At 33.8% G+C, this 22,836-nt stretch overlaps 1 protein-coding gene across 1 annotated transcript; it reads left to right on the forward strand.

Annotated features, from left to right (window-relative positions):
- Positions 1-7,713: 7,713 nt before the first annotated feature.
- On the forward strand, positions 7,714-14,044 carry LOC127084122 (oxysterol-binding protein-related protein 1C). The gene is made up of 10 exons (XM_051024518.1): positions 7,714-8,780; positions 8,891-9,247; positions 10,422-10,521; positions 10,766-11,205; positions 11,377-11,532; positions 11,865-12,032; positions 12,114-12,254; positions 12,580-12,810; positions 13,106-13,219; positions 13,695-14,044. The coding sequence occupies exons 1-10, from the start codon at positions 8,307-8,309 to the stop codon at positions 13,878-13,880; spliced, it is 2,367 nt and encodes a 788-aa protein (XP_050880475.1). The 5' UTR covers positions 7,714-8,306; the 3' UTR covers positions 13,881-14,044.
- Positions 14,045-22,836: the final 8,792 nt, after the last annotated feature.

The following is a 22,836-nucleotide window of genomic DNA, read 5'->3' on the forward strand; positions in this document are numbered from 1 at the left end:
ATATCTCTCTGACGCCGAGTCATGCGCCCCTGCTGCACCTCCTATCGATCATGCTGCTGCCATAGACGTTGTCTAGACCGACATCGCCAACCTGAAAGGCGAACTGGGCACTTTGCGCATGGACTTCCACGACTTTATGGATGTAGTGACAGAGAACCTGGATCACATTTACCAACACTTCTACTCGTTTGCTCCTCCTACCAGCAATCACTATAATGGCTAATGTTTATGAATATTACCGATTTACTGACATTGATTTTTGATTTATTTTCATGTTTGGATTTTATTTTTGTTTTTACACATTGAGAATTTTTAATTATTTCATTTTTATCTATCAAACGAATTATATTATTCTTTCCTATCTACCTCATTCTTTTCTTCTTCGATTTTATGTCTTAATTTCATTCTACCATATCCTAATTAATCCTTAAGTCCCACTTCTATGTATCTCGTTTTTCTTTCACCTAATTATACAATAACTATTAAATGCTGGTCAATTAAAATTCACATGCAAAAGCTGTGGTCAAAGAAAAAAATGCAGAGTCAAAAAGGGAATACACGGGAACACACAACACTGCACGTGGCGCCTGTCACATACAGGCTATGGCGCCCATTTACACATTGTGGCGCCCGCCACACCCTCATAGGGGCGCCTACCACACACACACACGCAAAGTGGCGCCAACCACTTCATTAATCCTCACACTCACGATGATGTGTTGTTCTGTTACTGTGCCATCAATTCCTTAATTTCATTTCCCCATGCATGTTAGACATTGTAATAAAGCTTCTTCAACCACTTTCAATACTTTGACCGAGGAATTGAACACCATTCAATGAAATTTATTCCATTAATTATTTTTCAAACCACCCTCACCTCTATATAAACCAGTACCATAACCTCACAAAAACACACCTCTCATAAACGTAATTCTCCTATTTCTTGCTACATTCTTACTACATACACGAGTAGTGCGAATTTTAGTCATGGCACAAATGAGAGAATACGAAGTATTGTTTAGAAACGGAGAATCAAGTGAATTACAGGAAGAAATTTACACGGCTCTAAGCGCAAGAGAAATCGAATCAACAAGGTACGCTGATGAACCCTGCTTAATAACCTTAGGAATTCTTGATAGTGTTAATCATATGCTAAATACTTTAAGATTAAGTTATTTCCTATCTTTTAAAGACCCGATATATGCCCAATTAACACTAGAATTCCTTAGTTCGCTTATTTTTAGTCCCGCACCCAACACAAACTGTTCCAGTGAAACTGTCCAGTTTTGCTTGTTCAATATAGAGTATGCTTTTACCTTTGCCCAACTAGCGGACCTGCTACAATTTCCCCATGGGAATGACATAGTAAGTGAGGTCCCAGATACTGAAGGTTGGCAGCACACCTTTCAATTATTTTGGAGGGTAATAACAGGCACGGTAACCCATATTTTTGAGAGAAACAAAGTCACTTTAATTCACAATCCGAATATCAGTTATTTCCGCCAAATATTGGCATGCACCATTTTTGGCCGATCTAACTCCAACAAGGTGAACGAGAAAGAATTCTCCTATCTGTTCGCCACTTTTGTGCCACAAAAGGTAAATACCGTCCCTTTCATTCTCTCACATGCAAGCCATTGTCAACGCGAGAAGAGGGCCAATTGTTTTTGGAGGTTTGGTAACCTCCATAGCCCGAGTCTTAGGACTCGCAGATAAATTCTTCGGCCAAACACCACTCCCGCCTCGTGCCATTGACATTGACATGACAAGGAGCATGAAACTAGTAAAACAAAGGCCAGACAGTAAATTTCACCTAATGGTTGCCAATAGTGTTTTTCAAGATTTCATCCTCACAAACCCAATTCGCACAAATGTGCGCGACCTAGAGAATTATTGTTATATTCATGATCCGGTGCCTAACCAAGTCCCCGCTCACATTCCTGAGAATGTAGCTGCCGGCGGGGACATAGATGAGGATTATATTCAGGAGCAAGTTGCTCCCGCTACTCACACACACCCACACACCACACACATGTCTTCTGAAAATGTTGCAGGTACATCATCCAGCCAAAGACCCAGAAGAAGAAATGTGGCACCTTCCACTCTTGCTGACATCTATGCTGAATTGTTGCGGCGTAACGAATTAAACGCTCAGCGCGACCGTCAAATCCAAAACATGAAAGCTCATCAAACAGAAATGATGCAAATCCTTCGCCATATGCAGCATGACCAACATGATTACGCTTTCAGGATTGAACAGAACATGTCTGGTTTGATCGATAAAATGACAGCATTGACAGTGAGTGTGGAAGATCTACAAGAATATGCCTCTTATGTGGGTACGCCACCTCACCAGCCTAGAAATGGTGGACGTGGACGAACACGTGGCAGAAGGTTCTAGTAGCAGGCTACCCAGGTTCTACCTTTCTTTCCTATCTTTTGTCGTTGCATTGGGGACAATGCTCGGTTTAAGTATGGGGGAGGAAGCTTTACCGCTTTTATTTATCGCTTTCTAGGCATATTTAAATTATTATTATTTTCTTTGTTAAATTGTTAAGTGTTAGTTGAGTCAAATATCATTGCACTGTCGAGTCTTTATGCGTGGTTTCCGTTGTTTAGTGATTCTCCCATTTGCTTAAGCCATACCAAATTTTTGCAAAAATCTTGACTTAGAAACATAATACATCTTTTGAAAATTCTAAACTATAAATAAAACTTAGGTTGAATTGTAGAGATTTGGAAAAACTTTACAAGATCGATATCGTTTTAACATCTTAAATCTCCCAAGTATAAGATCAATTTGAGTACTTGTCATGTCGTAGCCTTAAATTCCATCCTTTAATATTCCTTAAGTAGTTTATCTAGCAGTCAACACCATCCTAAGCACACACTACGCAAGAAGTCGATGCAAATAAGTGTATGATCTCAGGCTTAAAAGAGAAAAAGTTTGACAAAATGTATGAAAAATGTTGTTCCTTCTAAGTTAGGTGACCCTCACCCGGTCATTTAACCCAACAGTATAACCATTTTTAACTATTATTTGAGCCAAAGTGCGAAAAAGAAAGAAAGAAATAATGATGAGATCATAGTCACTAACAGATTATCTTACTATGAATGTGAAAGGATAACATGCTTAATGTGATTGCACTAGAATGAAAAAGGATAAAAAGAAGGATTAGTAAGGTAGGCTTAGGCATGATGGCATGATTCAGATTGGTTTGTATATGAGGGAGACTTATGATTGCACAATTGCGACTATGTGTTCTAACAATACTTAGTGTGGAAGTTAGTACCTGTTGATGCAATTCCAGACCGAAGGAGAATTTGTAGGCTAGAATGAGTATTCAAATGCAACTATGTTTTTCACGAGTCTTGATACTGTATGCTGCAAATATTTTACAAAACTCTTTTATTCATGTACGCAGCATTTGCTTGAGGATAAGCAAATGTTTAAGTATGAGGGAGTTTGATAACGCGGAAATGTATCGTATATTTGACTTAACATGCATTTATTTTTACTTGATTTTCCATAGTATTACACCGTATCTCATGTTTATTTCGAGTATTTATCGAATAAGAGATGTCTAGGTAAGCAAAGAGGAAAATAGCAAAAAGGAAAGAAAAGGGGGAAGAAAATGGAGCAAAATATGAAATTGGCGCCCACCATACTTGGAAGGGTGGCGCCCACCACACTTGGAAGGGTGGCGCCCGCCATAAGGGTTATGAAGGGTGGCGCCCACCATATTACATGAATGTGGCTCCCACCACACGCGAAAGTAGCGCCCACCACGTGGACCAAATTAGGGTTGTGGCAGCCACCACCAACCCGATCCTCCTTGTTCTTCTCCATTCTTTTCGCCACGCCCAGTTTTTACTCTTCCAACCAACCGCTCCCCACTAGTAGATATTTAAGGCTACTTTTAAGGAGGAGTGAGGAGTATATATAGAGATGTTAGTCTTCAAGGACGGGGGTGCAAATTTTTAGCAAGATTTTATTGTTAGATTTTTAGGCAGATATTTACCTTGTAAAGTATTAGATTCTCCACATCGGGGACTATTGAGATTTTTGTTTAAGCATCCGAATTTGATTGTAAAGGTGTACTTGATTACCAAAGCGTGTCGACATTGTTTAAATTGAAGAATCAGCATTCTTTCCAAGTTTTCGATTTATATTCCAAGTTTTATTCTAATTGCCATTTTAATTGCTTATGCCTTATTGTATGCTTAATTATCTGAATATCATGTTTGTTCCCGGATCCATGTCCGGCTAAACCAATCGGTATTGGTATGTAAAGACCGTCGAAACGACGAGATTCGTAAATAATTGGTGTTGGATTTTATAAAATATTACTTTTCGGTTATAGTTTCTTGTACTAAATTCAAAACTGTTTTTCGTACGACAGTACAAAGCAAGCAAAGGTTATAGTCAATAAAAACGAGAGTTTGAGATTTCAACCAGATAGCTAAAACTAGGCATTAATCCTAAAAACAGCAAGAGCGCTTTAGGATTAATTAGACTTTATTTATTTTAAAAAATTACTTTTAAATTCAAATGAGACAGCGAGAGCAAAGCATTCTAGTTTAAGAGTATGGTCAAAGTCAATAAAAATGAGAGTGTGAAACAAAATCTTTTAAATAAATAATTTCTATTGAAGAATATTTTAATCTTTAAGATTACACCAACTATGTATCGAATCCCCGAAGTTTGATGCATTACATACCGATATCCTGCTATTAAATATTTTTATTAATATTCTGTTTTCATTAGTAGTTATTTCTTTTCGTCCCTCCACTCCTAGTGAGATCCCCAGCCTTAGATTTACATAGTAACATTAGATAACGGTAAGTTCGATTATTAGTCCTTTGGGTTCGATAATCTTTAAAACTACGCGATACGACTGTGCACTTGCAGTCATGAATCCTATAGACATACTAGTCACGCGATCAAAATCGATCCTATGGTGGGGATCATGGAGTGAGATGAACCTGAGTGTTCATATTTGGTACCACATGCATGTCGAGTCGGTGTTTAGTACATTGCATAAGTGTTGCATTTGTATTGGTTGTTATTGATATGTTGTTGGATGAGATGTTGTTGCATATGATGTTAATTATAATTGAGATATGGTTTTGTATGATGTTGATGATAATTGAGAAGTTATCGTGTATGATGTTGACTATGATTTGGATGTAAGAATGTGATATATTGTTATGCATGATTGTGTAGATGTTGTACTCTATTCTTTATTCTATATCGTTATTATTGAAATCAATTCTCACCCCTTCTATTTGAATGTTGCCTTTACACGGGCATCATGCAAATACTCAGGAGTAGTATTGCTGAAGTAAGTGGAAGGTAGCTCTTGGATTACTTCTTTATTTTGTCTCTTTTACTACTGGTACCCTGCTCTGATCATGTAACATCGGGTTGAGTTAAACGCTTATTTTAGTCGTTATGTCTGATTATGTTGAAGTCATAAGACTAGTTTTGTTGTTGAGAATTCTTAAGATGTTGAGTTGATTGATTACAACTCTCTTATTTTGTTATTGCAATTTAAGTTGAGACTAGATGTTATTACTTGCTTTATCTTTCATAATTGTGATGATAATTTCATTTCGATGATACTTTAAAATGGAAGTGAGCATGCAGTGACAAATTATGAATGTCTTATTATGTGAATACATAATACCGATCAGATGAGATGAATGTCGTGTAAACATTCTTATTACAAATGTGTGTATTGAAATTTACTGTTGAAACCCGTGTTACAGAGCAGATCATGTGTGTTATAAAGGTGTGACACCCTACGTGATTTTATTTTATATTTAATTTACGCGATAAATTATGTGCGGGATTTAGGGTGTTACAAAAATGCTCCCTGATATTCCCTAGGTTTTATCCTTGAGAGAGGAGGCAGGGGATTTCTGGAAGCTTCAGCGACAACCGTGACTTTTTGTTGGATGATAAAATGAGTAGTTTTGGAGGCCATCATAGTTGATGGATTTGATGTAGGAGAGTTGAATATAAACTCGACAAGAGTAATCACAAAATGGAGATCTGAGGTTCAATCGAAGGGGATTCCATTGTATCAAGAGAAGTTTGATCGTGGAGAATCACATGAGTCAGAAGTTAATTCACAATCAATGTTCTGTACTAGAATTACATTTGATCAAAAAATTTGAATTTAGAGTTGGTTGTAGTAGTTCATGGTTTCCGATGTGATGAAGAGGAGACTGACTTGCAAGAATATCACTTTAAAACTTAAATGAGTATAAAATCGAAAAATAATATTTAAATAAAAAATTATTTAAATACATGTGTAATGACACACTTTCCTCTTTGAATATGAAAAATAATTGATAATTACACGCGTATGACATGAGATAGAGTTAAAATTTAAAACCTTTTCCTCTTACCATTTTATATTTGTGTGGTTGGATTAGTTTTCCAGAGAGAGAGATGGTCTACTCGCTATTCTCTTATTAGACCTTTATCATCCAACCTTGCGTGCGACTTACATTTCTCTCTATTTATTATTTAGATTGAAAATCTTATTTTATGTCATTCATATTATGTATTAAATATATTAATAGATTGGAAATCATATTTTATGTCATTTGTATTCTATATGTCATACGTTTATAAATTGGAGCCACCTTACAAAAACAAACTACTCCAGCCACACAAATATAAAATGGTAAGAGGAAAAAGGTTTTAAATTTTAACCCAAAGAATTCAAAATTAATATTATTCAAGTTTTTTTAATGTATTATTAATTTTTTAAATTATTATTATACAAACCAAATCTAAAGAATGGATAATTATATTTGTAAAATATACATTTTTCTTTCTTAAAATTTGGAATAAAATTTGTCCATTATATTTATTAGTATTAACCAATTTTATAATTTTAAAATTTTAAAATCTTAACTTTTTATCAATAAATATTTTCTTATACTACATAAGTATAATGTCATATTTGTAGGTTATGTTTTTTTTTTTAATTTCAAAAACAAAATTTTACTGATTTTTATATAACATACAAAATAAAAAAAGCATATCAGGGCAAAATAAGAATAAAATAACAAAATAGTTTAAACAAGTATGACCACTAAAAAATATAAAAATGCAAATTTGAAAAAAAAGAATAGAGTGATACCATGGATCAATACCAACAGGCGAGATGATTAAATTAGTGTCGTAAATATATAAAATACTTTCAAAATTAAATAAAAATTATTTATTTAAAATATAAAAAAATCAATTCAATTTTCTTTTGTCAAACAAATTTCATTCTTAAAATAAAAAACGAGAAACTCATAGCGACACGCAAATATTATAAAAAAAATCAATTAAACTTCCATTTTGAAAATTTTGACAGCCTAGTTGATTATATAACAAAGCAACAACAACACAACACAACAGTAAATGAGTACCAGCAACAGCAGCTTCCAATGTGACAGAGTACGTTCAATTTTGTGCTACTATATAATATCCGAATATCTCAATTTAATCCCCTGAAAAAACGTGGAAGCCACAGTGAACCACCGCGCGTAACGCTAAATCATAGTCAAAGTGTCAACACATTTAACCCTGATCAAACACAGCAGCCTCCACGTGTCACTCTTTACCCCCTCCACGCGTCAACTTCTCATTGTGCCGGCGGCATCTTTTAACTCTTATCCACTGTATCCTCGTCGCAGGAAATCGTAACCCTCCTAAATCCACACAGAGTAAGACGAGTCAATCATCATCATAATAGTTGTTATTCTCTCTCTCAACCAAACCAACCTCTGCTTATTTAAAAACTTTCAATCCTAACTCCCACCGCCGTAACGTTCTTTCTTTCTCTTTCTTTCACCGGAATTATAACTAACTCCGATCCGTTCTCTCTCCCAACACTCCATCTAAATTTCTCCGAAACGAATAAGTATATTAAATTACATATGCTTCCATTCATTTTCATTTATTTAGTTTAATTAATACATATTATTCTGACGTAGACTTTGTCTTTGTCCCTTCCAATTTTCACATTACATTTTCCGTGAATTTCTTTTTCTATTTCTATTTTACTTGTAAATCTCCTACCTAGACGTAACCGTTTTTATTATTTTTTTCTTATAAACTCATCTCACGCGAATTCCGCTTCCCGCCTCCGTTCCGTTTTCCTTTTTCTGACTCTGATCGCCCTAAGGGCCCATAGCATGAAGCTTCTTCTCTCAATCACCGCCGCAATCTCTCGCCGCCACGTCAGCTTCATCGATTTTACACTAACTCCCTTGCATTAACTAATTATTCCGGCCACATGCATCCTTTCTGCTGTGTATCTGCTATCTCCGATCAGGCCTCGCCGGTGAAACCCTCGCCGTCTCCTTTTCCTGACTTCACCATGCCTCCTCTCCCACCACCGCCAGCGGTGGTAGCAGTTAGATCCGACTCGGTTCCGAGACATAGCCAGAGCCAGAGTATCGGTAGTCAGCGGGAGTCTCCGGCGGTGGTTCTCGATGTGAAGATTAATGATCTCGTCGGAAATGGAATCTCCGGGATACTGTATAAATGGGTGAATTACGGAAAAGGATGGAGACCTCGATGGTTTGTTCTTCAAGATGGCGTTCTCTCCTACTATAAAATTCACGGTCCTGATAAAATCATCGTTAACCATGAAACTGAGAAAGGTTCGAAGGTTATCGGTGAGGAATCTATTCGGAGGATCAATCGCAATCGCAATTCTCATCCCTATCAAAACCGTCGAAAGCCCTTTGGTGAAATCCATCTCAAGGTTAGTTGATTAATTTATCTATTTTAGAATTCAATTTTCTTTGAATCAGTATTCACAATTATTTAAATTTTGAATTTGATTTTAGTAATCTGTGATTTTTGATGTGTTAGGTTTCAACGATTCGAGAGAGTAAATCAGATGATAAGCGATTTTCTGTGTTCACGGGAATGAAGAGACTCCACTTGAGAGCAGAGTCACGTGAAGATCGTGTGGCGTGGATGGAAGCTTTGCAAGCTGTGAAAGATATGTTTCCTCGAATTTCCAACAGTGAATTGATGGCTCCTGTCGACAACGTAACAATTTCAACTGAGAAACTGAGAAATCGGCTTTTGGAAGAAGGAGTGGGTGAAGCAGCTATTCAAGACAGTGAACAAATTATGAGAACTGAATTTGCAGCGTTGCAAAATCAACTAATGTTGCTTAAGCAGAAACACTCCATTCTCATTGACACCTTACGCCACTTAGAGGTACATCATCTAATTCAAAGCTGAAAACTTCAACTGGGTGTCTTAGCCTTAGGGGCAACCTTTTGTAAATTCTTATGTTTTTGTGAACACAATCAGTTTCATGGTTTGTGTGCAGAATTGAGACAATGGTTACTAATATAGGTGGCTCAAGTAGGAGTTTTGTTTGGTATCATAGTGTCACCGAATATAAATATTAAAAGTGTAAGGTATGGGATTGTGGTCACTGGTCAATGAGATTTTGTTATGAAGTTTCAAAGCTCCCTTATTTATTCTTTACCGTAATTTCTAATGACCATGTTACAATATTATCAGAACCCTGGCTCAAATTATACATTTAACTTATTATGTATATGCTCGACCCAATGCTCTTTTCTGCAAAATTGTATAAGTTGCTATCACAAACTAGGAACCAGTTTGAAATATACTCTCGGGGAACACATGGAAAATCCATTTTTAAAGGGTCTTGAAATAACTGATTATTTTTAATCATCAGCTTCTGCATCTCAATTTATCAATAGCTCTCTTATTTACCTTGTCTATAGACATTCGTATGGGGACCTATAAATTTATTTTAAGTTGAGAAATTTTCTAAAGTTAGAAGTTAGTCCAAACCAAGTCATACTCTTGTATAATTTATCAAAACCTTGAACTTTTTTTCCAGTTAAAAGTGCTGATCTACTAATGCTAAATATTGTACCTAGTTTTTCAGTATCTCCAACACTTAGTTCAACAATTAGACACATTAATAGATTCAGGTATATTTCTCCCTTCATTTGTGTCTTGCAATTTGCAAGTCCGTCTTCCCAAGTGAAAAACTGTTTATTTATCCTCTCAAACAATATTGCTGAGACCTGGAATCATCTTGACTAACGAGTCAAGAGTTACCTATATTCTTTCTACTATGATGATTATATTAATTTTATTTCTTTAAATCAGATATCTATTAAATTATGCGTTGATGATAGGCTTGTGGCATTACTTTAAAATCCACCAAATTACCCAACGCTCATGGTTTTCAACTTGTTTAACAAAATTGTTTCACTTATATATTGATTGATTATTCTTCAATTTTTTTTCATGTTGCTTCCTCATGTGTTCAATTTAACGTATTAAGGGCAAGGTTTTAATTGTAGTACATGTTGATAAACATTTATCCCTTATTTCATTATTGCAGACAGACAAGGTTGATCTGGAGAATACAGTAGTTGATGAGAGCCAAAGACAGTGGAATGATCAAGAAAATTCCAATGGGTTAATGCTAGAAAAATTTAGTGGTATGTTTTTGTTTAATAGCTTGTTTACTAGGCTAGAAAAATGTAGATGTGTCATTGGTCTGGCGATTCATTTCCTTGAAACATGAAGTATTTGTGTGCCACTGTCTCTGATGCACTGATTCCCCCCAACTTACCCTACTATTTTTCTGAAAACTCTCCACTTCTTTATTCAAATAGTATGTTCTCTGTAATATGTGCATAGCTGTGCTTTTTACACTTGTTTCATTTTCTATTTTTGATTCAGATGGAAGTGCAAGTGAATCTGAGGATGATAATGAAAGAAATGATGCTGCAGAGGAAGAAACAGATGAAGATGACAATGTCTTTTTTGATACCCGTGATATTCTATCATCAAGTTCTTTTAAAAGTAATGGGTCTGATTATAGAGTATCATCTTTCTCTTCTGATAATGATACCTTTGAATCAGAGGAAGATGTGGATTCTTCAAATAAATATATTGGAACCAACCATCCTCATGTTAAGAGGCGAAAGAAATTGCCAGACCCTGTAGAGAAAGAGAAAGGTGTCAGTCTTTGGTCAATGATCAAGGATAATATAGGGAAAGATCTAACAAAAGTTTGCCTGCCTGTTTACTTTAATGAGCCTCTCTCCTCCCTGCAAAAGTGTTTTGAAGAAATGGAGTATTCGTATCTGCTGGACCAAGCATATGAATGGGGAAAAAGGGTAAGTCTGGATTTGGCGGACAGATTTATATTGATCTGCCATATTAAGGAAAATATGAGCGTTTCAATATGATATAAGAAAAATGTTTCAGAAAATGTTTCATGATTTTCTTTTGGTCCTACCTATTAGCGCGCTCTTCCCTTTTTTTAACCAATTGGAGTTTCCATGCAGGGTGATAGCCTCATGAGAATTCTCTTTGTCGCTGCTTTTGCTGTTTCTGCATATGCTTCAACTGAAGGAAGAATTTGCAAACCATTTAATCCATTACTTGGGGAAACATATGAAGCTAATTATCCAGATAAAGGCCTTCGTTTTTTCTCAGAGAAGGTGTATAATCTAATTCAACATAGTGATATTATGAATGTATTACTTTTTTATAAGTCAATAACATCACGATAATTTGACCTCTAATTTTCTTTATGATTTCATGGGGGCGGGTTCTTGGTTTCTTCCATACATCCACTATTGTGTGAATGCCTGCTTTTTCTTTTGTCATTTGAGGTCAAAACGAAATTTTCATGAATAAAAGGTGTAATTGAGTCTATCAATTTATACAACCTTATTAACATGATATTTTTTATTTTATTTGGAGATACAATTTTTCTTTATTCAGTCCATGTTCTCTATATGAAATTATTAACATTTTTGCTACCTCTCAGGTCAGCCATCACCCTATGATAGTTGCATGTCACTGTGAGGGTACAGGTTGGAAATTTTCGGGGGATAGCAACTTAAAAAGCAAATTTTGGGGCCGATCAATTCAGCTTGACCCTGTTGGTATTTTGACTTTGGAATTTGATGATGGGGAGGTTTTCCAGTGGAGCAAGGTATGTTTTAACTATTGTATCGGCTGTTATACCCTGGTTTGATTTTAAACAAGTAAAACCAAAATGGACCTTCTCTTTCAGGTTACGACATCAATATACAATCTCATATTAGGAAAGCTTTACTGTGATCACTATGGTACAATGCGTATAGAGGGAAATCAAGAGTACTCTTGTAAGCTGAAGTTCAAGGAACAGTCTATAATTGATCGAAATCCTCATCAGGTGCTTTATTTCTGTTGCATAAATTTTATTTTTTGTTATAATATATTCTTTTTTTATGATATAAAACTGGCTTTCCTCTCTGGTTTGTGTAATGCACACAGTATCTTATTTTATAGACTTCAAAAGCACACACTTTGTACGAATGCCCGGATTCCAATTTCAGGAGAAAAAACAGAAAGAAAATAGGCCTTCTAATAGTTTTCCCTCGAAGACCATCTCACTATAGTTCCATCACAGTGACAAATTTTGTTATTTAAATTTTAATATATAATTAATTTTTTTGAAGAGGGTTGTCCTTACTTTTGTGGTATGCCTGCAATTTTAGGTTCATGGTATAGTCCAAGATAGGAACGGAAAAACAGTATCAACCTTGTTTGGAAAATGGGATGAAAGCATGCATTATGTTAATGGAGACTATACTGGGAAGGGGAAAGGTCATGAGTCTTTGTCAGAGGCCCGTCTACTCTGGAAGCGAAGCAAGGCTCCCATGTTTCCCACTAGATATAACTTCACTCGCTTTGCCATCACATTAAATGAACTAACCCCTGGATTGAAGGTCTGTTTTATTAACTAATATTGTTTTTTTGTGTTGCCACGATCTTATGCATTTTAAGAAAAAATATTCCAGAAAAAGAAAAGTTTCCTCTTCTATTATTGGAGTTGAGTTGATTCTTCTATAACAGATCCTTTTCAGTAACAAAGGTGAAATATGCATAATAACAAGAATATCCAAAAGAAGGAACAAAATAGTTGCATCCTCTTCATTCTGTATATTGTTGTGTGTGTGTGTTTGTTTGCCTGTGTTTTGCATTTTACTGGACATTCAATGTAATTTATTTGTGATTACACAGGAAAAGTTGCCACCTACAGATTCCAGGTTAAGACCAGACCAGCGGTATTTAGAAAATGGGGAGTATGAGATGGCAAATTCAGAAAAGTTGCGGCTAGAGCAGCAACAACGGCAGGTGCATAGAACATTTGTGATCTATTATCTTTGCTTTTATTGTTTCATTTATCAGATGCTTCTTGGTGCTTCATGGTGCCCCTTGTCTATGGATTTGTCAAAGTAGATTGTGTTAAGTTGACAAATACCTATTTTCAAATTCTCCTCCATGTAGAGAAATTTGATTCAAGTGGTCATTCATTTTATTCTTTCTGTTTAGGAAATCACTCCTCGCAGGGAAATATCTAAAGACTAAGACCAAAACTGCAGTTTTTTACTGTACCACCTCCATGAAAACTGTGACATTTACCCATATTATCAGTATATGCCTCATTGTAGGAGATTGTATATACATTAGATAAGTTTGGAAAAGATACCTTTGTGGGGAGGAAATTGGAGTCCCTAAAATGAAACTGGATCTCATGTTATATCCTTATTTTCTAAGTTTTATAGTTTCCAATAGTGATTGATGATATATTTGCTTGAATAATATTCAGGCCCGGAAGATGCAAGAGAGCGGCTGGAAACCACGGTGGTTTGCTAAGGATAAAGCAAGCGGAACATACCACTATGTGGGAGGGTATTGGGAGGCTCGAGAAAAAAGAAACTGGGACTCCTGTCCTGACATCTTTGGCCAAATTTCTCCTGATCATCTTTCCGATGAAATTCAAATTACATCTTAATTTTTCTGCTTATTCTTCCCTCCACATTTTTTATACAGATGGGTGTCTATGACTGCCGCAGTCGTGGTATACCCATGAAATTGATGTAAGGTAATCCACCGAAAAAATGAGCGAGCAATAATGTAATTCTTTCTCTTAATTGTTTCACGTCCGTTCCAAGTCCACTGCCTGAATTCAATTCTTAATAATTGAAAGGCAATATAATTACCGGAAATGGAGTTGGCGCGATCAAAAGTTACTACAATCAGATCACCAATTAAAAAGAATATGGTTGAATTTTTCAATTTCTAAAAATATGAACTGTCTAATCTCTTATCTATGGATTTAAATTTCCTAACAGCATGATTCATTTACAGCAGTGAATCCAGGTAATTGTTTTTGTTGAGGATTAGGCAGAACTCAGTCCAACAGAGAGTGTTAGCAAAATACTATCTCTCCTAATGTATGTAGTCTATAGATCGTCCAAGTATCTATACTAATATATAAAAAAAAAATATGAATTTGGTATGTTTTTTTTCTTTCTAAATATATCATTTTCAATTTTATTTTAAATCTTAATTTCTCTTTCTCACATACGGTGATTATACAATAGTTTATTATTTTTTAGATTATTATCTTTAAATATTTTATAGATATAATTAAAAATAATCTATACTAATATATAAAGGGAAAACATGAATTTGGTTTAGTTTTTCTTCCTTTCAAATATATTCTTTTTAATTTTATTTTAAATCTTAACTCTTTCTCACAAACGACAGTTATATAACGGTTTATTATTTTTCACATTATTATCTTTAAATATTTTATAGATAATTAAAAATAAAAATTAAATTAAATAAAAATTAAATTAAATAAAAATATAATATAATTTATATTTTATGGGCATTAATATTTAAGAAAACGGACGGGACGACGCTAGTAACTAAAAAGACATAAATAAGATCAGAAGTAGTATTTTTTAATAATTTTTTCAACTCAACATTCTATTGGTTGAAGTGTAATTTTAAATCTGTCTTGCTATTTTGAAAATGGATTTAAGTATATTACATTATACATAAGTTTAGTGGGACTCATAAATATCAATTCATGAAAGAAAGTATGCTAAAAATAGTATATTAAAATGAGTTGCCAGCATTTCTACAATCACAATTGATGGAACTCTGGCAAAATATTTTGTTGAACTCCATACATCCTTAATATTTGAGAGCGGCATTTACCCACCTTTGTTTGAAAACTGATCTTGTCTGGAAGTAGTGTGCCTAATCGAATGAAAACATGATCTTTAATTTTTCAAACAGATCTTAGCCTTATTTTGAAAGCCCAAATACCTGGATATCTGCAAGGGAATTGTTCACAACACTCAATGCTTTACTCACCCACTCTGAAAATTTCAAAATACCCTTACAATCTATAAATTGGAACTCAGACGCACCTTACTCAAGATGTTTGAATATTGAAATTTAGAATCATCTTTTGCTGTCACGTAGATAGAGCCTCTCTTATCACATACATAGAACAAACTAGCAAGCTCATACATGAGTTTGTATGAATATTGAAATTAGGATTCACCAATATTACCACAAACATAGAACACACCAGCAATGTCAGACAAAAAGTATAAAGTAACATAGTTTAACATAAATATTTGTTAACCTAAATCTAATATGATATTTCATCACCAATATACAATTTAAGACATTTTATCATCTTTAAAATATTTGCAGTTGATCTTACAAGTGTCGTATCCATCTCGATTGGATCTTTAGTTGCGTAATGATGGAATGTACTCCACATAACACTTACACTTACGTATACATTCATCTTCATTTCAAATTTACTCTAAGAGTTTCCAATCTATAAGAGAAGTGTTATGTATGAGCCTAAATTTAAAAGGAGGTCTCATGTCATTGAAGTAAACAAATGTAAATTTAAAAGGAGACCTCATGCCATTGAAGTAAACAAATATAAATTTAAAAGAAGGCCTCACGTCATTGAAGTAAACAAATGTAATATACTAATATTTATATAAATTTTATATCATTATGGACCATACAAATGAAATCTTGTCTTAAGGATTTGTATGGATATTGAAATTCAAATTTCACTCTTTTTTTAATCATAATCTATAAGAGAAGTGTTCTCTGTGAGCCTAAATTTAAAAGGAGACCTCATGTCATTGAAGTAAACAAATGTAATATACCAATGTTAATTTATTTTGAAATATTTGTGTTAACAACATATGATGCATACTTATATAAGTTATATATCTTTATGGGCCATGTAAATGAAATCATATCTTAGGGATTTGTTTGGGTATTGAAATTCAAATTTCGCTCCCTTTTTATCATGTACACAATATTTTTGGATATTAAAATTTGGATTCTCCCATGTTAGCATCAAATAAACACAAAATATAGGGTTTGTTTGAAGATTAAAATTCAGATTCATACTAGGCCGATTGACATTTCTTATTTTATAAAATTATTTTATGACATATAAACACATCAAAATGTTAATTCAAATATTTACACAAGTAATGTTAGGCATACATTAAAACACATCAAAATATATCTGAATTACATCCATGAAAATAACTAACTAACATTACATCTAAAAAATGTGTGACAACCTAAATGCATTGTAAGATAAAAACTAAAATGCTTAAAAAAAATGTCACCACCTAAATCTATGAGTGGTTCCACCTTTGACTTTTTCTGATTTGATTCTTTTTCAATATCCATCAACTTGAACAACTCTTTCGTCCTATCCAAAAAAGTATCTAACCAAGTTTCAACTTTTGTGGAATAAGATATCCATTCAAGGGATGTTTGTCATATAGGACATCTTGATTTCAAATAAACTTGAATAAAAATCTTGTGATTTTGAAATCTCATCTGAGTTGTATGAAATATTTCATATAACTCCTTAGTAGATGAATTTATTATAATATTACAGATATCCATTATACTTTCCAAAATTTAACTAGGTTTGACCATTTTTCTATCTTCACCCTTGATTTGTTTGATCCCTACCAAATAAAATATATGATTAAAGAAACACCATTGTAACTAGATTCATCAGTGCGATATCACGATCTTTGACAATCACGTGTGGCATATTTTCTTGGTCTTTCACCAATTTGCGACACACTTCCAAAATCCATATAACATTATAATCTTTTTCACATTCCAAAAAAGTAAAACCAACTTATTAAATCATCTTTATAGAAGTAACACCAACAATTTCTAAAAGAGGAAGTCTCTACTTGTTGGTCTTATATATTGAATTAATTATCAGCACATTAGGAAATATGTTGGATAACTTCATGGAATCGGATCAAACAATTTTTTCATTTTCACACACTTTATATGTAGAAACATAACGATCATCATCTAATAGTTTCAAAAATTGTTGTATTTTAGATCTTGGACCTCTTACAATCTTGTTGTTTCATTGCGAACATTGTATATTTGCCTAATATTTGAGACACTTTCACGTCTTTTCCTTTTCAAAGTGGATAATATGTTTTTAGGGTGAACCATGTTCAATGTCATGTCAGAAAAAATTTCTTCTCTTTAACATTCAGACAACGTAGAATCAGATGACCATCTAACTTGTGACCCAAACCATGATTATGTACACCACAAATAACATTAAATGTCCATGTATTATTCACCTTGTGGTACCCGTTCATCTTAAAAGGACATCCACATTTCCTTGTTTTGGTGTCATCGTGTTTCAACTTCCTGATAGGTTATTTATAGTGACCACTTCTTTCGCGTCTCATCATTACAAATGTTTGTCTTCTATCAGAACCATAATTCAACCTTCCGATAACAATGTCAAACCCTAATCTGACAGCCTTCGTGCAGACTCATTCAATCATATATTCATGTAAATTAAACTCATGTTTATTGGTAAATTATTTTCAAACATCAACATGCACTGTTGAGGAAATTCTGAATGACAATCCTTAGATGTATAAAGTTTAATCACAACATCAGAGTGTTTGATAACAACATCAGGGTGAAAATAACTACAATTAATAAAAAATAAGAGAATTTCAATCATCATTCAACGAATCCGAATTTCAATATCTGAAAGAACTCTTATAGAATCTAGACTGCAATTTTTAGACTCTATATTCATAGTACAGAAAGAAAACCAAATTATATGTGTGATGATCAATGATATAAATGTACATTACTTGTAATTTCATATGATTTTGTGTCATTTAATGTGTAAATTGTTCGGGTTGGTTGAAAATATACATGTCGAAGAAGTCCCACATCACTTAATTTTGTGAGTCCAAGGCTATATATTAGAGTATTGTGAGATGTAGTTAAATATTTGCTTTGGAGGGTGTGAGTGTAATGAGGGTATGGGTTAGATGAGGGTATATTATATGTTGTAATAATTTTCACACAGTGTTATTCTCTGGTTTGCTATTGACAATAACCGTGGTTTTTCCTCTGATTTTTGGAGTTTCCATGTTATGTTCTTGTGTTGTGATAATGTTCCTCCTATTTTCTCTACGATTTGTTTTTTTTTTCAAACAACAGGTATCAAATCTTTTGGTTTGATCCAGGGATAAGTGTTCTTAGTATGCTCTGTGGTTGCAGTTTTGTCTTATCTTTCACATCAGAAAAGAAAGGAAGTGTTGTGAAAGAGTTATTGAGTTGCAATAAAAAATTCTGCTGTGCAGTTTGGGCTAGAGAAAATTGATGAAAGAATTTTTTTTACTTGTGGAAAGTTAAAGTCAAAGATGTGTTGATACAATCAAGATTATAGAAGGTGCAAGATTATGTCGGTAGATGAAGAGCTTCCTGCCAACAAGGAAGTTGCAACATAGGTTATCTTTAAGTGTAATATATTCTTCATGATAAAGTATATGATTGTTGGTGATGACAATGTGAAATTCTTGAAGTGGTTTATCTTCAAATGAAATATATTATTTATAAGATAGTATGATAATTTAAAACTATGATTGTCGGTGATGACAACGTGAAATTCTTGAAGTAGTTTATCTTCAAGTGAAATATATTATTTATAAGATAGTATGATAGTTTTTAAAACTATGATTGTTGGTGAAGACAATGTGAAAAATCTTGGAGTATTGTAGCTTCAAGTGATTATACTTTTTATGGTGAAATATGATTGTCAGTGAAGACAATGAAAGTTGATGTAAGTTGGAGATTGTTGAGATTTGTTGAAAATATACATGTTGATACTCTTTATGGTAGAATATGATTGTCGGTGAAGATAATGAAAGTTAATGTATTATTTTCAATCAAGGTGGATATTATTTCGGTTGGTTGAAAATATACACGTTGAAGAAGTTCCACATCGCTTTGTTTTGTGAATGAAGAGGGATTTCAAGGATATATATAGTATACAAGTTCTTTGAGGTCCCGCATCACTTAGTTTTGTGAAGGAAGAGGGAGTCCAAGACTATAAATATGATTCAAGTTCTTCATTCCAAGATGCATCAGTCAAAAACAATTTAACCTTTTATTTGACTTTCTTTGTTATCGTTTACTCTTGTATTAGAATTTTGTGATATGTAGTTAAATATTTATTTTGCATGGTGTGGATGTACTGAGGGTCTGAGTTAGTTAATGATATATTATATGTTGTAAGAATTTTTATATAGTGTTATTCTCTGGTTGTCTATTGACCGACCGTGGTTTTTCCTTCAATTTTTGGAGTTTCCATGTCATGTTCTTGTGTTGTGATTGTTTTCCTTCTTTTTTTATATGCTTTGTTTGTTTTCCCCCAACATAAATACAATTGAATGTTGTTTGCAAGTGAAAATCTTGATTAAGAATGTAAGGAGATTTTATAGAGTTTAAGGTATTTTATATTATGATCACGAAGAGTGTTACCCATGCAAGATTATGAAATATTCATTTTTCTGTTTGATGTTTCATGATTCCAAAATTCAAACGGCATATCTGATTTCAAAATTCAGACACATTTTTTATTTGAATGAAAGTGTCTATCTGATGTAGATATTTATTGTATAATTAATATATCAGAATTTTAATCTTTAACGAAACAAAAGAATATTTTAAAATTCCATTCATGTATTAACCATGAAAATTTATTAATGCATCCTATATATTACTAGTTCACCAATTGAAAAAACTAAAATGTCCACAGATTTCGGAGATACATCTCTGGACGCACCCTGAGTACATAAAGCTCTAAGTTAATGTTAAAAAACTCCAGAGATGCATCTTCAAATGTATTTCGGAGATGCACCTCTAAAAGGTGTTGGAGCTTAAATCGCGCCAGAACCTTTCTCCTTCTTCATTTCTAAAAAACGTAAAAATTTCTCAAACTCTCTCAAAATAATTTCCATCAACCAATTTTAAAATCAAACAACCAAGTTCAAAGGTTATTCAATCAACATCAAGTACATCAGAGGCATCATCCAACATTGAAGTAAACTCTAAATTTGTAAGTTTTTATTGTTTTGATTTTTTTTTTGAGTTTTTGTGTAAATGAGTAGAAATTGATGATTTAGGTAAGAGGGAACCAGGCAATAGAGTCATTCAAAGTGTATCTTGACCGCTTAATTGCCGATGACATGCACTTCAACAACTATGTCGATCACCGTGAGACGCGACCATTTGACGATATAGTGTTGTACTCAGAATAGTTGGCTTGCGGATTACGTCTCACTGCTTCTCATCTACTGAGTGCGTGATGCGGAAGTTCAATTACACTCATACCATTTCCAGATACTCTGTTGTCTATGCTCCTCCTGCTATGACACGTAGAAACATGGATGCCATGTTTGATGATTATCAGACTTACTTGGTATCAAATGAGACACATAATACCATATTTGAGAGTGACTGAAGCTATGTCAACGAGTACATCAAGTGGTTCTTCAGGGTGTCACATCCGTATATGGTGCAGGCTGTTCCAGGAGGTCAGTCGAGACCAGCTCATCAGGAGATACTAGAGGAGGAGCATACAAAGTTAGATCATGCTCATGATGTCTTGCATATATGTTCTCGCATTGTGGAGATTGCACATACAGACAGACATTGGCAGAAGTATCTTCCTTGATGGGTCTAAGGTGAGGCAGGTTCTAGATGCCATTATGACGGAGACACTGATGTATAGAAGACATCGTCGAAGTACGGGGGATAGTGGACGCCGAGGAAAATGAGGAGGCAAAAGAGCTGTAGTTCAATATATGCAGTAATATATAGTAGTTGTACTTTAGATACATTATGAATTGTATTTTATTTTTATTTCATTATACTTTATCGTGAATTTCGACTTTATTTGTATATGTCATTTTTGGACCATTTAGATTTATATATGTCACTTTTTGCATATAAAATGTATGGTTTAAATCTCATAACATAACAAGATACTTAACATTTATAAATCATCATTTTCATCTGTGTAAACCATAAAACAAACATATTCTGACATGTTCTAATAGGGTACGAAGATGCATCTCCGTAAATCCTAAACGAAGATACATATCCGGAACAATAAACGTATAAAATGTCATTCAAATTGAAATGCACGGTGTATATTTTAAAATATTTCGGAGATGAATCTCTGGATCAATTAACATTTTGATTTAAAATAACGTGCATCAGAATATGCATCTCCAAAATTTGAAAGACAATTTTGATTTTTTATAAAGTGTTTTCTCTTTCATATAATGCCATAAAAAATTTCCTTACATATTAGTGAACAATGTCCTATATGCATCCCAACAATCTTTCCAAAGCCCAACGACTCAACTGAAGAATAATCATGTTGCTTTGTGTAAAGAGTGATTGATTTCTTTTCAGCACTCAGCAATCATGCACGACACCAACATTTTTGTATGAGAAAAACTATTTCAACACAAACCTACAACAGATACATTGACATCGTAGTATACAATTTTGATTATTTTCTCTCCCTAACATTTTATAAAAAATACTATTTTTGTATAGTATATTGCATGGTGTCGGCTATATCTTCTCAAATTGTGATGTTGAAATAGCATTGCTCTTGTATTGGAAACACTTCATTTGCGAAGTGCCAACTATTCATATACGGGGCCTGGTATCTGGTCTGGTGAAGCCTTAAACTTGAGAGTTTTTATGGACGATATTTGTCCGACAGTTTTCCATAAGATAAATTAGATAGCGACCTATGCTGAAATTGTTCATTACAAATTTGTAATGCCGTTATTCTATGCAGTTGTCAGACTTTATATCCTAGTCAATTTACATTGACATGACAAAGCCCTCTCTACCTTCTAATTATGATTAAAACAATGACTAAGAATAAGTAAACATAGAATTATGATGAAGTCGAGGAACATGTGAAAATTGTGAAGATTTCTAAGGTGATTTGTGTAAACTCAATAATTATGACATGTGTTCTGTGTCTAAGCAAAACTACGTTGGATTATTATTTTAATAGTATTTAGTGCTTCCAAATTGTAATTTGCTACTCAAATGAATGGTGCAACTTGATGATGTTTGCTCAATGTTGTCTGATAAAGGGACTAACAACAATCTTGAGTTGTATCAGAAAAATCTATTAGTTTTAGCCTCACTAAAATTTGGTGGGTGCAAATCTGAAAAATAGAGTTTAATATAAAGATGATAATTGGTTGTGTAAAGTGCGTTGAGTAACCAAGGAGGAAGAGTTAGATTTCTACAATTAGGGAAGCAAGGTTCAATACCGACTAAAGGACATATAGACATTTTTATTGTCTGACATGGCTCGATAGGAATTACTTCTAGTGATGGAGTCCATGGAAATTTTGGAGGAGATCATAGTCTTTAGGGTGCCATTTTGGCTGAATTAATGGCCGAAAGTACATGATTGTATTTATACAGTTGATCATGTTTTTGAGGAGGTTTAAATGAGGTGTGTTGGTTCAATCTTGACAAATTTAATTATGGTTGAATAAGAATTGTTTTTT

The sequence above is a fragment of the Lathyrus oleraceus genome, chromosome 5, assembly GCF_024323335.1.
Source record: "Lathyrus oleraceus cultivar Zhongwan6 chromosome 5, CAAS_Psat_ZW6_1.0, whole genome shotgun sequence".
NCBI classification, from domain to species: domain Eukaryota; kingdom Viridiplantae; phylum Streptophyta; class Magnoliopsida; order Fabales; family Fabaceae; genus Lathyrus; species Lathyrus oleraceus.